Genomic DNA, 17,500 nt, shown 5'->3' with positions numbered 1-17,500 from the left:
CACAGGAGACTGTGCAGTTTACTTTCTGTGAAAAAAAACTTGTTCTGTGTGATTTATAAGCATTTTGAAAAGTGAGGACATGGGGAACGTCCTCATATTTCACCCTCTTTTTGTAATACCTATGTCATACCCATGTCATTATACACATTTGTGTCCTGATATTTCACGAAAACATGCCCACACACACGCACGCACGCACGCACGCACACGCACACACGCGCACACGCGCACACGCACACGCGTCACATTCATGAGCACAGAAACTTGTTATTAACGTTGCCCCACGACTTTTAGCAAAAAAATAGCTAAGTTACTGGATAACTACATTATATTTCTCAGCAACGATGGGGTTACATCGCTATTTTTCAGTAATAAACCCACATCTTCGTTAAGAGAGACGCTGAACAGACGCAGTCACACAGGTACGAATCTCCCTCTCTCTCTCTTTCTCTCCCTCTCGATAATTAATCCAAATAAATGCTATAATCCATTCATTCAAATAAATGTAATCTTACGCACTATATCTCTGTGTCTGATTCAAAGAAGGCAGAATGCTTGATCTAATGAGCCGTAACTGACGAAAATAACTGTCAATGTTACCCTTCCGGTCAAATATTGTGCTGCAAACATCAATAGCAGCTTTAAGTTGTCAATGTTGTCAGTTGTCAAGAGGGCTGACCTCTTGAAACCAAGTAGCTCCTTTTTAGGTACCAAGTCGTTATCGGAGGCTGACATGCTGCTCTTCGTGTATACTCTGACAGGGGTTGTTGTTGTGCGCGCTAGGGAACGTAAATGCGCCATACGCCATCGCGTCGCTATATCATTGATATCGCGATATGACACTTTTTTATCATGTAAAAATTTATACCAAAAAATATCTATATGGCACCAAAAAGTGTTTTTTTTTTTTTAGAGTGAGGGGTCACAGCATGAGCACCCTGACTGATCTGCGGCTATGCAGCCCCATAGGCAACAAACTGCGATGCACTGTGTATTCTGACACCTTTCTACCAGAACCTGCATTAACTTCTTGAGCAATTTGAGCTACAGTAACTCGTCTGTTTGATCCGACCACACGGGCCAGCCTTTGCTCCCCATGTGCATCACTGAGCCTTGGCCGCCCATGACCCTGTCGCCGGTTCACCACTGTTCCTTCCTTGGAGCACTTTTGATAGATACTGACCAATGCAGACCAGGAACTAGGGGTGCACAATATTCACAAAAATGTGATATTGCGATATTGATAATGAATATTGCGATATCGATATTAATTTCGATATTTAAACCTATGTAAAATTACAAAAGTTACGGAAAACACATCAAAATAGATTCATAACAATGTCTGGTTGTACAGTAGGGATGCAACAATACAGTTAGTCCACGGTTCAATAAATACCTCGGTTTTTAACCATGGTTTTTGGTTCGGTTTGGTTCTGATGGCTTGTCACATCACTTTTTTGCTATTCTATTCTTAGGCGACAGGAACAGAAAGAGTTATTATTTTTATTATAAATTATTTTATTTTTTTATAGCAATACTCTTTTTTTTTTACTTAAAGCTACACTGTGTGATATTTTCCCCCATCTAGCGGTGAAAAGGTATATGACCATCCAGTGAATATTAGTTTCTGTTCCTCTCAATTCCGATTTCGTTTTAACTCCTACGGTGGCCGATTTAGTCCAAGATTAACATGGCTTCCAGTAGGGATGAAACGATTACCGGTTTCACGATAAACCACGATAAAATTTAGTGACGGTTAGTAATATCGTATAAAATTTTATTATCATTAAAACCGCGTGTGATTATCACGGTTGTGAAAACTCGCGGTAAATCCTGTGTAGTCAGCGTCAGTCAGGCGCAGCACCACTGTTTTTTGAATGATAAGAAATGGCAGAAGGCAGTGACAGCACTTCTGGGGATTGTTTAGCCTCTAAAAGGACCAAATCTGAGGTGTGGTCATATTTTGGCTTTTACAAAAGTCCTGAGGGAAACTTAATCTAAGATGGTCACCCTGTCTGCAGAACATGCCAGAAGAAAGTCACTGTGGTGATGAAAACACTTCAAAACTACGAACGGCAAGTGGACTTTGAACTCAATACCAAAACTACATCTGGGAAATAATAACGTGAAGCGAACAAACAAATTTAGTCAAGACTAACATTGAAGGGATAATAATCAGGGCTTGACATTAACAACTGCCATTTGCGGGTGTAAGTTAACGTTATTTCGGCTGCACACTAGTCACTCTGGCTGTTGAACTTATAATAGTCTTCTCAAAAGCCATCTGTTATAATCGCGTTGCGCATTATAACCACTCACACGTGTTTCTATTGAGTTTATGAATGCAATGTCTCATAATCAGAGGCGTTCAGATTAGCCGGAGTTTCATTCAGAGCGCGCGCCGCTCTTACTCGCTGAAATCTACACTAAAAGCAGAGATAAACGTGCGATGTATGCAGGAGATTCATTCATCATATAGTGGTTGTACTGTTTTTGTTCTATTTCAGCAGCGAAAATGGTTTTAAAAACACAGCAGAAGCACAGCGCATCTGATATGACTGGCATAACGCTGGTGAATTTAGGGACCGTCTCTAAAGTTACATACAACATTGGTAACGTTACACGTTTCAAACTTCAGCATTTGAAGAGAATGACAGTCATAAAACTGACTGTAAAGTGATCATTTAGGTGTCAGGTATGATGCACACATTCTGATATTTAATAAAATAAACTGTCAAATCATATGGAAATATGGATATGCATTATTTCACTTGGATAATGTTTGGGCTCTAACACAAAATATGCTAGATTTAAATGCATCATTGCTGAACACTGTAAATATATTCTCAAGCAATATTCTCATCAGAGATAATATTAGAGATTATATTTACGACAAATTATTATTATTTATGCGTTATGCGTTGCTATTGACGACGGCCATTAAGGAAGGAAATCCCACAGAATCTAGCTTAAAAAAGTGCATAGAGCTGCTTGATTTATTTGTTGTTTGTTGATTTTCAAATATAAAACTTGTTGAAATGTTTTAAGTGTGTGCATCAGTTCTTTTTGAACACTTTCATCTCGTTTGAACAAAACTGCTCGGGTTATGTATATAACCCTTGTTCCCTGAGAAGGGGAACGAGCACTGCATCGGGACGACGCTTTGGGGATGCTCCCTTAGCATCAGCGAATCTGAAACCAGAATGCCAACTAGGCCAATCCGATTGGCGTGCGTGATGACGTCATCGTGACGGCATACCCGGAAGTATAAAAGGGTTGCTGGAGCGTAATGGCGGTAGTAATTGCTCTGAAGCATGCGCTCCAGGCGCGCCAAGGTGTGGCGTCGGGATGCAGTGCTCGTTCCCCTTCTCAGGGAACAAGGGTTATATACATAACCCGAGCAGTTCCCTTTCGAGGGAACTCGCACTGCATCGGGACGACGCTTTGGGGAACGAGTACCCACTAGGCCACACCGAAGGGTAGCGCCTGCCCTAGTGTGAAGCCGGAAACCGGGCACAGCTAGGACTGGAGCACCCTCGCACCAGGCGTCGTAGGGAGATCCAGGCTATAAAACCTGATAAAAGTGTGTGGGGTAGCCCACCCGGCCGCCTCGCAGATATCCTGCAAGGGGACCCCAGAAAGAAGGGCCACCGAAGAGGCCATGCCTCTGGTGGAATGAGCCCTCACAGCCACAGGTGAAGGCAAACTGCGCACCTGATAGGCCATGGTAATCGCCTGGACAATCCAATTACTGATTGTCTGAGTAGACGCAGGCAATCCCTTCTTAGGTGAGCCAAAACACACCAACAGTTGTTGTGATCTCCTCCACTGTGCAGACTTCGCCAAATAAACTCTGAGCGCCCTAACCGGGCAGAGTAGGTGAAGTCTCCCCTCTTCCGCCGTCACATGAGGCGGAGGATGAAATGCCTGCAGGACCAATGACCTGACCACCCTTGATGGCACCTTAGGCACGTAGCCCGGCCTAGGGTGTAAGATGGCCTTTACTCCTCCCGGGGCAAACTCCAGGCAGGTCGGCGTTACCGCCAAGGCCTGGAGATCTCCCACTCTCCTGAGAGAGGTAATGGTAAGGAGAAAAGCCACCTTAAGAGTCCGATCCTTTGGTCCAGCCGACTCCAATGGTTCGAAGGGGGCCTCAGCCAATCCTTCGAGAACCACTGCCAGGTCCCAGGTTGGAACTCTGGACCGAGCCGCAGGCCTCATCCTCCGAGCCCCACGGAGGAATTGTACAACCAGCTGGTGCCTACCCAGAGGCCCATCACCCAAAGGAGTGTGGAAAGCCGCAATGGCAGCCACGTACACCTTGAGTGTGGACGGGGTAAGCCCTGCAGAGAAACGATCTTGGAGGAACTCCAGCACTGAAGCCACTGGGCAGTTAACTGGGTCCACCTCACGTTCTCTGCACCAAGTGGAAAATACATTCCACTTGAGGCTGTACAGTCTCCTCGTAGACGGAGCCCTGGAGCTGAGTAAGGTCTCTATCACGTCTGCCGATAGGCCAGCCTCTATGAACCTGGTCCCCTCAGGGGCCAGACCCACAGGTTCCAAATCTCCGGGCGGGGGTAAAATATCGTACCCGCCGCCTGAGATAGGAGATCCCTCCTCAGAGGAATCTCCCACGGCTGACCTGCTAGCAGAGCTATGATATCCGAGAACCAAACTCGAGTCGGCCAACGGGGTGCTACCAGAAGTAGACTGACCCCCTGTCGACGGACCCTTTCCAGGACTCCCGGGAGCAGAGCAATCGGGGGAAATGCGTACAGACGCAGCCTCGGCCACGTCTGCACCATGGCATCCAGCCCCAGCGGAGCTGGATGCGTGAGGGAAAACCACAGTGGACAGTGGGACGTCTCTCGAGACGCAAACAGATCCACTTCCACTGGGCCGAACCTCTTGCATATGGCCTCCACCACCTCTGGGTGGAGTCGCCACTCCCCGGGCCTCAGCCCCTGCCTCGACAGGATGTCTGCTCCCTGATTTTGGACCCCCGGGACATACATTGCCCTGATGGACAACAGTTTCCCTTGGGTCCACAGGAGGACTCGGCGTGCTATCCTGTACAGAAAGCGCGACCTCAGTCCCCCCTGGCGGTTGATGTACGCTACGACAGACGTATTGTCTGTCCGTACCAGGACATGCTGGCCGCGGAGGTGCGGGAGAAAGCTCCTGAGAGCTTTGTAGACCGCCATCATCTCCAGGCAATTTATGTGCCAGGAGGAATGACGGCCCTCCCATGGGCCCCTCGCAAAGCGGCCGTCCATGACCGCGCCCCAGCCAGTGAGGGAGGCGTCTGTTGAAACGGATTTCCGGCAACAGGACGCTCCCAACACTGGCCCTTGGGACAGAAACCAAGGTTTATTCCATATGACTAGGGAACGAAGGCCACTGCGCGTTACCCTGATCATACAGAATGGATTTCCCCTCAAGGAAAGCCACCTGGTTTACTTCCATATCAGGACATGGTGGCTGCGGAGGTCCGGGAAAAAGCTCCTCAGAGCTTTGTAGACCGCCAGCATTTCCAGGCAGTAGATGTGCCAGGAGAAATGCCTGGTCTCCCACAGACCTCTCGCAAAGCGGCCGCCATGACCACGTCCCAGCCAGTGAGGGAGGCGTCTGTTGAAACGGATTCCCGGCAACAGAACGCTCCCAACACTGGCCCTTGGGACAGAAACCAAGGTTTCTTCCATATGACTAGGGAACGAAGGCCACTGCGCGTTACCCTGATCATACAGAATGGATTTCCCCTCAAGGAAAGCCACCTGGTTTACTTCCCATAACCACGTCCCAGCCAGTGAGGGAGGCGTCTGTTGAAACGGATTCCCGGCAACAGAACGCTCCCAACACTGGCCCCTGGGACAGAAACCAAGGTTTCTTCCATATGACTAGGGAACGAAGGCATCTGCGCGTTACCCTGATCATACAGAATGGTTTTCCCCCAGAGGAAAACCCCTTGATTCCCAGCTACCACTGTAAGGGTCTCATGCAGCAGGCCAAGAGATATTCTGTTGGACGCAGCCGCAATGAGCCCCAGCAGACCTTAAACTGCTTCACAGTGATGCTGTGGCCTAGCTTCATTTTAGAGACCAGGCCGCCTGGAAGAACCCGATATTGGTACGCTTTGCCCCAAAAAGCGAACCTCAGGAACTTCCTGTGACACAGAAGGATGGATACAGGGAAGTATGCGTCCTCTTCAGACCCATCGTGACAGACCAGTCCTCAGACTGGATCTGAATCACAATGGAGGAAATGCTAAGCATCTTGAATCTGAATCTCCTCAGAGAACGATTCAAGTACCTCCGGTCTAAAGTTGGATGCAACTCGCCATCCCTCTTAGGAACTATGAAGTACTGGCTGTAGAACCCGGACTCCCTGTCTGGCGGAGGAGCACATTCTGTGGCCTCCTTACCAACAGGGAGTGAACTTCCTGTTCCATTACCCGAACCTGCCCAGGGACCACTGCCGTCCAGACCACCCCACTGAACTTCAGGGGAAGGTAACCGGACTGCAGTCTGTATGCCCCTTCCTACAGTCGCAGGCCCCAAGCTGATATATTCGGAGGCATAACCATGCGCCGAGATAATCTGCTAAGGGAACCAGCCTCTCGAGGCCGGTCTTGGGTGTCAACCGAGCCTCCTCCCCGACCCCCTGAAGCGGCTTACCGGCAGGGCGAAATCGAGGAAGATTTTCGGTGTGCGTACGCGTTTGCTGGACCACCGCAAGTCTTGCTAGAGGCGGCTGGTGCAGCACGCGTGCACGGGGAAACGATGTGGCCCGAAGCGTACTAGACGGCGGGAACACAGCGTCGATTCCCGAAAACTCCACAGGGGAGGCGACCTCGATCGCTCCTACCCGGGAGAGGGGGCTGGCCAGCAGGGGGCCTCATCTAAGGGAGCAGCTCAACAGGGCCACAACCCTAGAGCGGACACTGCGATTAGCAATTGCCTGAAACTGATGTGTCCCGCAGGCCACAAGGCGGCGAGAACGACATCAACTTCAGGAGGGCTCCATCTTAGATGAATATCCAGTTCACAAGTAAAACACGCTTGGGTGACAGAATTTAAAGTATCCAACTTATCAAAGTAGGATAACATGACACTCAATTCCTCGGAATTAAATGCCATCATAATCACCAAACCCGTGCAACCTGATCTGAATAACAGGCTGAATAAAAAATATATCTAACTCCTCAAAGTCAGATAATATTTTAATTTAATTCCTCAGAATTAAATGCAGCCACAATAAGGTGAAACATAGTCTGAATGATAGGCTGAATATCTAACTCCTCAAAGTTAGATTATATTTAATTTTAATTCCTTAAAATTAAATGTAGCCGTAATTAATCAGACGACACTGTTTTATTTGTATTTATACGGACTCATAGACCCCGCGTTGCCTCAGCAACGTGGTTCAAGCCGTCATAATACAATTGGCTTTCATCCCTCGAGAAAAAAAGCCAAACAGTGTCACACAATACAGTGAAACATGGTCTGAAATGACTGAATATCTAACTCCTCAGAGTCAGATAATATCTCATTTAAATCCTCAGACTTAAATGCAGCCATATCAGACAAATACTGATTTATTTTACTATACGGACTCGTCCGTTAAGCCAACCAGTATCTCATGCACACCGATCGCGTGTGTTCACATTAATTGCAGACTCATAACCTGCGCGCTGCCTTTTTTTTTCTTTTTTTTTTTTTTTTTCAGCAATCGCGTTTTGGATGGAATCTTGTATATTTAAGAAGTGCTTATGACTTTGACTGCCTCGATGCTGAGTACGTCTAATTCCTCAGAATCAGACCTCTCACACATCGCGTCCTCCGCCCCGGGGGAAGAAGCCGCAGCGCGGGCTTCCACACGGGGAAGGAGAACATCTGAACTGTCAGATAAAGACTGGGAAAATGCCTCAGCAGTCCCAGTCCCGCTGACAGTCCATCCGTGAGCCCCATGACCAGCCTCGCCGCACCGCCTCGGCGGATGCGGGACCGATCCACGGGGCTCACGCCGAGAGCGGAGCACTCTGAGCGTCAGCTTCCATAATGCTCACAAGCGGCTCTCGAGCATGCTGAACGCCCAGGCAGTGCACACACAGCAGGTGTGTATCCGAGCCCGACATGTAGCGAGGGCAAGGATGCACACACTGCTTGAACTCTCTCACTTTTTCACACTTCATTTCAATCACACACTTTCACTGACAAACAACAGTAAATAGACAGACAGTAACAGATAGCGCTATGCTGAAGAGCAATAACTACCGCCATTACGCTCCAGCAACCCTTTTATACTTCCGGGTATGCCGTCACGATGACGTCATCACGCACGCCAATCGGATTGGCCTAGTTGGCATTCTGGTTTCAGATTCGCTGATGCTAAGGGAGCATCCCCAAAGCGTCGTCCCGATGCAGTGCGAGTTCCCTCGAAAGGGAACCGTGATAATATTGATAACCGTGATAATTTGGGTCACTATAATCGTGATGTTAAATTTCCATACCGTTTCATCCCTAGCTTCCAGTTCGACCTCGTCCACATTCGACGCGGTGCCATCGAGTATTAAAACGCGAAAGGCGAAGCTTGAATTACGGGTATGTCCCTCTTTGGCTAATGTACTTTCAAGATGGAGGGGCAACATGGCGACCGGCATTCGAACCCCTTACCCATATGTATTTTCAATGGCATATTATAAACTTACGAGAATACTTTATTACTTGAAAGAAGTAAATGTACATTAATGAGCACATATTTTTGAAAGAACTAAGTGTTTTTAGCTAAGAATAAACTAAAAAGGTTACACAGTGTGGCTTTAAAAGACTTGGAAAAAACAATTATAATATTGATGTCAATGGCTACCATTAACTATCTGGTATTCAACTGTCTGTGTTCAACAGAAGAAATTAATTCAGGTTTGAACAACATTAGATGAGTAAATAATGACATTATTTTAGAGGTGAACTGTCCCTTTAAGGACAAGCGGCAGCGTGTTCACTGCTGTCAATGTAAGACCTCTACATATCTAATATACAGACACGCGATTTTACTTTCACTTTAGACATAACTGACTGTGTTTATGTTAACCTTGTGTGAATTTGACAGTATAAGCGCGATAAGACTACTTAGTCCAGTAATCACGTGTTTGACAGGCTTTTAGTGCGCGCGCTCAGCGCATATTAAAACAGTGCACGAGCACGCAAATGAAATGTTTAACCGGTAAGGCTTTAAAACGCATTAAATATAATTCAAATAATGAACTTTCGTGAGTGTGACTTCCTGACACCAGCATTGCAAACGTGGCTAAACACCCCCTAACTTGTGCATAGTGATCGGATATCTGCTCATATCAGCGCGTAGACTGACAGGCACACTCAAACAGAGCCGAAATAAACTGAGAGAAATATTTAAAACGGAGAGAAATAAGAATTATTAAATGCAAAACCACCCATCGTAAAAAGTGGCTTGTGGTGGTTCTTAAGTATTTCGTCCTCTCCCTGAGCAACACTCATTTTCTTACTTTTGTGTTCTTTCTTTTGCTCCACTCGCTCCCTCTTTAGGTCCTTTCTTTTCTTTCACTTCGTTTTGTTGTGCGCTGGTGCGTGCGGGTCGAGCCGACCCAACAAGAGTGTGTGTGTGTGTAGAGCGAGAGTGAGTGACGGTTAGCTTTGGAGCAAGTACGAGGGACCCGTTTTTTTTTTTTTTAAATAGATCCGATAAAGAATGTATATACAGTGAAACGAGTCTCATTTTGTCATAAACAAAATATTGCATAATTATCGCGAGACTTACGATATAATATCGGGCAACGTGATATCGCGATAACGATATTGAATCGATATATTGTGCACCCCTACCAGGAACACCCCACAAGAGCTGCAGTTTTGGAAATGCTCTGACCCAGTCTTCTAGTCATCACAATTTGGCCCTTGTCAAACTCACTCAAATCCTTACGCTTGCCCATTTTTTCCTGCTTCTAACACATTAACTTTGAGGACAAAATGTTCACTTGCTGCCTAATATATCCCACCCACTAACAGGTGCCGTGATGAAGAGATAATCAGTGATATTCGCTTCACCTGTCAGTGCTCATAATGATAGTTTGTTTGTTTGTTTGTTTAAAAGCAGAAGCTCTGCTCTCTTATTTTTATATGTTGTATGTCCATATAGTCATACAAAATTTTTCTGGGAGTTTTGTGAAAATAATAAAAAATGCTGGTACTGGCTGTCAACGGAGAAAATCTGCCAAAAGCACAAATCTGCTATATTAATCTATAATGCTGAACAGACAAGATACAAAGTTTGTTCGATAGATGCATCAAAAACAACAGCATTCCGAAACATTCATACTGATGTTCAAGGCATGGCTAATACTTGTAAAATACAGAACAAACCAATGATATTTGTAAAATACTACACTACAAAATACTAAAGGAACTTTGTTCTTGCCTATAATGTATGAAAGCATGACATGGAGTGTCATTCTCTTGAAAAACCTGTAAATTAGGCATGAAATTATTGAATACATTTTGGTCCATTAAAAACAACAACAACAACAACAACTTATCGTTACTGAAATAAGCTTGTCTGCGGAAGCCTAAAAAAAAGACAAAATGCATAGCATGTGCTCTGGGAGTATTCGAGGATTCAGGCTATCAAGTTGAAACAAGCCTGAGGATCACAAGAGATCGCAAATACCTGGAAATCTAGGCGTGTGTAGCTTTAGCAGGAAACAAAGCCCATCTGAACACATTACTTCCCCCTAATGTAGCGAAGGTCTTAAGCCTGATCATATACGGCTCCATCCATCTAATTCGAGTCAACATATTGTTAAATGATACTGACATCCAATGCATCAAGTGAGAGAATTGCCAAAGAAATGATTCATCCTCACTAATCTATTTATAGGACATGACAAGGCAAGACAAGAACCACAAGGGATATTATTGACTTTAAGAAACCAGTTTTATTTGGGGTTTAAAAATATTGTATGGAAAGATTTCTCATCAAGGGATTTAGAGCAAGACATAAATAATGTGGATTATAGTATATAATGTGTCAAAACTGGGCGTGTCTCTTGGTTTTCGCTCCTACAAGCACTGTGTTGCTGTACTTTGTCAGGACGGAACAATAACAACTGAATCAACCAAACTGTGTATGTGACTGAGGCCTGAGGCCACAGCGTCGCACTTTAAGGACAGGGAAGTGGCCATAAAGAGTCAAGCACAAACCCTGACGTGCCTTCATTTACAACTTTATGACGAGAATTTACACTTTGCCACAACCACGCAGACATTACATGGATCTCAAATACATACTTTCCCTTCAGGGGAATGTTTCTGTTAGAATTGTTTTACATTCCTGCCCATCTAGAGCCTGGTCACCAAACACCAAAGTCAAGGGATTGATTTCTAGGGAACACAAAATATTACACCCTGAATGCTAAATGCAACTTGTAAAGCGTATAAACAACCTATAAAGCTTACAGTATCATATTTAGTCTTCTAAATGATCAAAACTTTGCTCAAACCTGTAGGCTGTATGCCATCTGTCACCTGATAAACAATTAAAAAGCCTTTTAGAATAATTCTAAAAATGTCCACCGTCTGGTTGTGGCAATAGCATCCAGCTGCACACCAGTTTCAGAACCCCATCCACAGAACTGGAAGTGAAGGGCGGGGCTTAAACAGTCATATGTAATTTTCTTTTGTTAAATATAAGCTGTTTTCACATGGATTTTGATCGGATCGATGTCTACAATATTTAACAACAATACTTTTAAATAAAAAAAAATTTTCTGTTCATATAATATGCATGTCATAATGTACCATGATCAACATTTTAAAACATATAGCCTATTGATCGTGCTTAAATCAATTAATACAAAGACAGTAGTTTATACTTCATGGAAACAGGCTAAAACTATACACAATTTATTTAAAAAATATTAATAAATGTATAACATGTTGTAAAGCGTTTCCCATTTGACTAGATATATTAGTATTATTTAGTTCACATTCATGTTGTTACAAATAATACTGACAGAAAATAGCCTATGATATTTAATGCTAATGGACACAAACACTGTAGTTTATTGTTACTTTAACAATACTACAACTTTGTTTTATTATTTTAAAAATATATAAGGCCTAATATTTGTAACATGTTATAAAGTGTTTCCCATTTGACTCTATATTCAATCGTATTATTTCGATTGAAAACAATAGACAGAGAATGAGACATTTCTATTTTTCAAATGTCAAATAAAAATAACCATTTAATACAAGGCCTTAAAGTGAAACGTGTTTCTCTGAAAGAAAACAAATAGGACATATATAAAATATTTCTAAAACAATAGGTTTAAAACTAATTTAAATGGCACATAATAAAAACGTGGAAAAAAAGATATCTTAAAACACAAAAACTTGTGACTCTTAAGCCATATCATGGCATTTCTGCAGAAATACTTGAAAAGATGAAAGTGTTTTCATCCCTGAAAACGAAATTAATGTTTTATTAATGAATAATTATTTAATATTAAGAGAAATAATATCTTTTGACAAATGCAAAAAAGCTTTAATGATAAAACGTGAAAGACGTGAAAAGATGAAAGTCTTTTCATCCCTGAAAACAAAATTTATATGTTTCATTAATTAATAATATTTTAATGTTAAGACAAATAATATCTTTTGACAAATGAAAAAAAGCTTTAATGATTAAACGTGAAAGACGTGAACAGATTCAATATTCGTTCACCACCACATGTATAATGACAGAAATATCACACACAACTCAACATATTCTCCTTCATGCTTCTATTCACATCTCACTGGCTTAAATGCATGTTTCTCTTGATCAAGGATATGAATAGAAAAGTAACTTTAAAACCCATATGAAAACCACGTGTATGGGTAGCGCCGCTCACTACCGGTTCTGTGGATGGGGTTCTGAAACTGGTGTGCTGCGGGGCTGCAGCTGGATAGATCTCGGTTGTGGTACATGTGTGTCTTTTTGCAGTGACATCTTTAATGACTTTTATAAAGTTAAGAGTCATTTTTATATTTTTTAGTAATATTTCAAGATTCAAATGTACTGCACTAAAGCAACTTCGGTTTACTTATCAATACACCTTTTTTGTTGTTAAATATATACAACATGCTTTTGAGGAATTATTATTTGTGTGCATTTCTCAACTGCATTATGTTTTGCCGCCCACAAAGAAAACTACAGAGCTTTGAGCATAAATGTAAGCAATTAAATCTTACAAAGACCAATTATTGTTGGATATAGAGTGACAACTGATATTTATATGCATGTTATGAAAGTATTCTGCTATACAAAGATATAACTGATTTACCTTACAAGATATCATATGAACCAAAAAAAGCTGATGCATCAATATGATGCAAACATAAAACACTTTTTTAGATGCATTTTATATTTTGTCTAAAATATTAAAACTGTTCCACCTCTAACTATAATTTATATCTGTCTATACCTGGTTTACCGCAAAACACAGACATACGTATACTAACAAAAAGTAGCATCTTCATTCAAATATTAAAATGTTTCCCTCTAGTCAGTGGTACGCGTATCGCGTAGAGCTAGAAATCTTGTTAAGTGACTCCTGTAAATGAACGAATCATTCCCGTTGACCTCCATGACCTGGATTCGTTCATGTGTTTAAGTATTATTTTTTAACAGCGTAACCAGCAGAAAGGACCATTAGATGAATCGTTTACGTGAACTGATTCAAACGAGTCACTGTGATTAATCAAAAGCCCCACCACTAACAAGAACAGTGGTTGATGAATTATGGCACAAGACTCGCACAGGTGTAAATGTGAAACAATTAAACAAACTGAGTAAAATTTTACATTTTACCTACCGGCTACATCACGAATCAACCGCTTGATACAACTTTAAATTCACATATTCAAGTTATTAATAGGCTACTACAGATATAATTGGTTAGTCTAAATTTGCTATTAGTTTTTACGAGCAATAATGTTGACAACATAGGGAGGACACGGTGTTGTGCCGAACAACGGCACTTCAAACAAAGTGAAGAGGTTAAAAAATAGCCAAGGCTATAAGAATAAATAATAAAAAACACTTACATGTTCATACGCAGCGGCGGAACTCATGTTACTTCAGGAACAGACACCAAACAGAAGAGCGCGCCCCTGAAGTTCCGAGAAGTTTATCCAGGCGTCTTTTTTCTGGCGACTTGGATGAAATAGTCAAAGGTGGAAAAGTTATTTTGTGGAGCGTTCAGAGTTTTATGCAGTGAAACCCGCGGCGTTCTCTCTCTCATCCCACTCACCTCACCTGAGGAGCTCGTGATGACGCTGTAGTTTCGCTGGATATGACAACTATCCTACTTCCGTCACCAAACAGGCGTTTACAAACAGGGCTCAATGTCAAATAGTCTAGCAGTGTTTTTTTTTTAATGTTGTTTTCAGAGAACCTGTTCAGATTTGTTAAATCCAAATTAACCCATAACCCAGACCAATTTATCCTTATAGGAAAAATATGGGGCATATAAAACAGGCTTAATGGACCATGTTGATTTTTAGCTTGTAACATGTTTCTGCAGTTGTTTTTTAAATACAACCCCTCCTTGTGAAAGATCTGTAATGTTACATAGCCTATATGTGACATTGTGCGTTTATGATAAATTTTTTTACGTTACATATATGTTACATTGGGCATTTATTTCTCAGTAAAAAACAAAACAAAACATTTTATCCTTTTTTTGCTAAATAACAGTTTTTTTCTGTTTCTTTTCTTTTCCACAACATATATCGAAAATGTGCGTATTATTCAAAATTATTAACAAAACATATCAAGCCATGGACGGATCTTCCAAGACTTATCCCCTGCTTACTGATTTTAAGAATCATTGTTGTCAGTGAAATGTAGACATGCTAGTAGAGTCTGAAAACAGTTGCGTGACATATTGTCAGCCACCATGGTATGTCATTTTGTCCATTTTTTTAAACAGTGCTGTTAACATTTTTCTGAGTCCCAGATTTTATATAGGCTAACATAGAGAAAGTATATAACACTAAAACAATAATTGAATCAGCTAAATTAATTGAACAGCTCATTAATATTTTTCTTAATATGACAAATACATCACATCAAAATTCCACCAACTGTTGTAAGGTTAACAGCCCAATGTGACATATAGCCTATGTCACCACTGTTTTAAGGTTAACAGCCCGATGTGACATATAGCCTATGTCACCACTGTTTTAAGGTTAACAGCCCGATGTGACATAAATGTCACCACAATATTTTCTTAACTTGTTTTTTATCAATTTGTTTAAGAAATGTATTAAAATCAGGTTAAGTGTAATTTATGATAAGTTATTAAAATGTTAGAATTGTTGCATGGGTTGAAACATATCTTTAGTAACAAAAACAAGCGTTTAAAAAATTTGCTGACACTTGCAACATGTGCTAACCAGACAGGCCACCATTTCATGGCAACAAAAAAATGCCCAAATTGTCACATGACTGAACCTGGGTGTTCTTTATATGTCACTTAGGGACTTCCTGAGTTGAAATTTAGGGATATTGCTTTAAAAAGACCTTTCCAGATAATCACCAGTGTTTGTGACACCCGTGTCACTGTGGGTTCTTATGGGTTAAAATGTGATATTGATGTTTGGTAAACAAGTGAACGCATTAAGATTCCGACAAGAGGCGTTCTACTGAATATAGATTCCAGTATACCTGAACAGGTAATATATGCCCGGGGCAAGTTGTCACATTTAAACATGTTATAAACGTTATTTATGTATGTAAAGGTCGATCATTTCTATACATTTTTTTGCTGCTTTTTTCATGAAGTGTTGTGTGTTTCGTAATCGTTGCAAACCCAAGTAGTAAAGGCCCCCAACAAGTGTGACAACATGCCCCAAAATCTTTCGTCCTAGGCAACAATTGTGGAAATGTCCCCCATCCATCACATTCTTATTAAACATTGCCATAAAAAAAGCATATTCGCCTCATTAGCTCCCAATATAACATTAGGCTACAGCCTGTTCATTAATCATTTTATATGTTAGAGGGTATACGTGCATGCTGTAAACATTTATCTCGACTTCCCTCTAGCGACTCAATCCTGAAACTACATCCTATAGATATAAGCAAAGCAATGTAGTGAGGATTGTAAAATCTATGAATAATAATAGGCTACGTTCCATGCACCAGGAGGCATTTAGATGGGTGAAAAGTATCAACTACGTTCTTCACAGGCGTCGTTAAACCTCTTCCCCCACAGGCGTCCACAGTGCCTTTCTATGAATGACCAGCAGGGGGCGCTGTTCTTCAGCAAATGGACGCCCACCTTCTGCGCAGCCCGAGCGGAGGAGGGTTTGGTTTTACGGGGGGGAGCCGCAGCCGATTGTCAGTTCACACTGAGATCTGCGGACACAGGAGATATCTCAGCCAAGCGCCGACCACACCAGCTCGTATCCCGCAGCAGACCTGCTCATTCCCGTTGGTTTTTTCTTTCGGAAATAACGCAGTAGTTAAAATAGACATTCAAAGAAATCAGCAAAGTTAAAGACTAAGAAGAGAAGGAAGAAGAATGGGGCAGAAAACGCCATTAATATTGATGACTTTATTGTCTTATTGCGTCTGGAGAGATGAGGTAGGATCCGAATGCGGATAACACATTTATCTCGGTTGTAATTTTGTACTTGATTCAGATTAACCTTGAGAATAGGCTACATATGTTATTTTGCAGCCACATTTTAAATAATAAATAAAACACAACAACATACAAATAACACAATTCAGGGGTCAGATGTGATATTAATGAAGGGTTGTCTGCGTTTATTTGTGTGTGTGCGTGTGTGTGTGTGTGTGTGTGTGTGTGTGTGTGGCTGAGGGAGAGAGAGAGAGAGTGAGAGTGAGAACCAATTGGGACCTTGGCCTGATAAATGGAAAGATAAATTAGCTGAGCATATTTATTTCTCAGGGTGGGGCATGGCTTTTTCATTACAGAATGTATGTTTAGTGTACAGTTTGGGATCATTGAGTGATCTATTAGATTTAGTATGTAGCCTGCTATTGCGTACTTGCATTGATGGGGAAATTGCTGTCTTGTTGCAGATGTCCAGTATGCAACTTAATGTGTTGCCATGCATCTTAGATTGTAAAACTGTAGTGTGTTCTGCAGCTAGACTGGCTATTTACCTGGGAACGTTTCGGAGTGGTCATTTTAGAGTGGTCTTTCTGATCAAATAGTTTGAGAAGCTGACATTAAGCAACACAGATTGTTCTAGCAGACACGATCTCAACCCTGATGCTTGAATGATGTCTGGGGGTTGTTGATTCAGTGCTATTAGATATGCTGCAGCCTCTGCGGCCTGCAGTGCTGACGAAGCCCGCGCTACCTCCAGGCCTAAGATGGAAAAATTATGTTACTTATGCCAGACACCCCATGCTTATTTGTTTTTCGGTGTTTTTTTTTTTT

The 17,500-nt window shown here is 42.2% G+C and overlaps 2 protein-coding genes across 4 annotated transcripts in view; one reads left to right on the top strand and one right to left on the bottom strand.

Moving 5' to 3' along the window:
• The window catches only part of st14 (ST14 transmembrane serine protease matriptase), a 64,063-nt gene extending 49,675 nt beyond the window's left edge, over positions 1-14,388 (bottom strand). The window contains exons 1-2 of one of the 2 annotated variants that reach the window (XM_079823677.1): positions 14,333-14,388; positions 14,127-14,235 (exon numbers count right to left, since the gene is read on the bottom strand). In XM_079823677.1, the coding sequence (XP_079679803.1) occupies positions 14,127-14,153 (27 nt within the window). In that variant the 5' untranslated portion in view covers positions 14,154-14,235; positions 14,333-14,388. Of the gene's footprint in view, positions 1-14,126 lie in introns of both variants that reach the window. The other variant, XM_079823678.1, reaches the window with a different exon arrangement.
• A 2,027-nt stretch (positions 14,389-16,415) lies between these two features.
• aplp1 (amyloid beta (A4) precursor-like protein 1) overlaps positions 16,416-17,500 on the top strand; it is a 76,574-nt gene continuing 75,489 nt past the window's right edge. Inside the window, exon 1 of one of the 2 annotated variants that reach the window (XM_079823680.1) lies at positions 16,416-16,672. In XM_079823680.1, coding sequence (XP_079679806.1) covers positions 16,610-16,672 — 63 coding nt within the window. In that variant the 5' untranslated portion in view covers positions 16,416-16,609. The remainder of the gene's footprint in view (positions 16,673-17,500) is intronic. The other variant, XM_079823681.1, reaches the window with a different exon arrangement.

Source organism: Gobio gobio, assembly GCF_949357685.1.
Source record: "Gobio gobio genome assembly, chromosome: 8".
NCBI classification, from domain to species: Eukaryota; Metazoa; Chordata; class Actinopteri; order Cypriniformes; family Gobionidae; genus Gobio; species Gobio gobio.
This window is presented reverse-complemented; position numbering and strand designations above follow the sequence as displayed.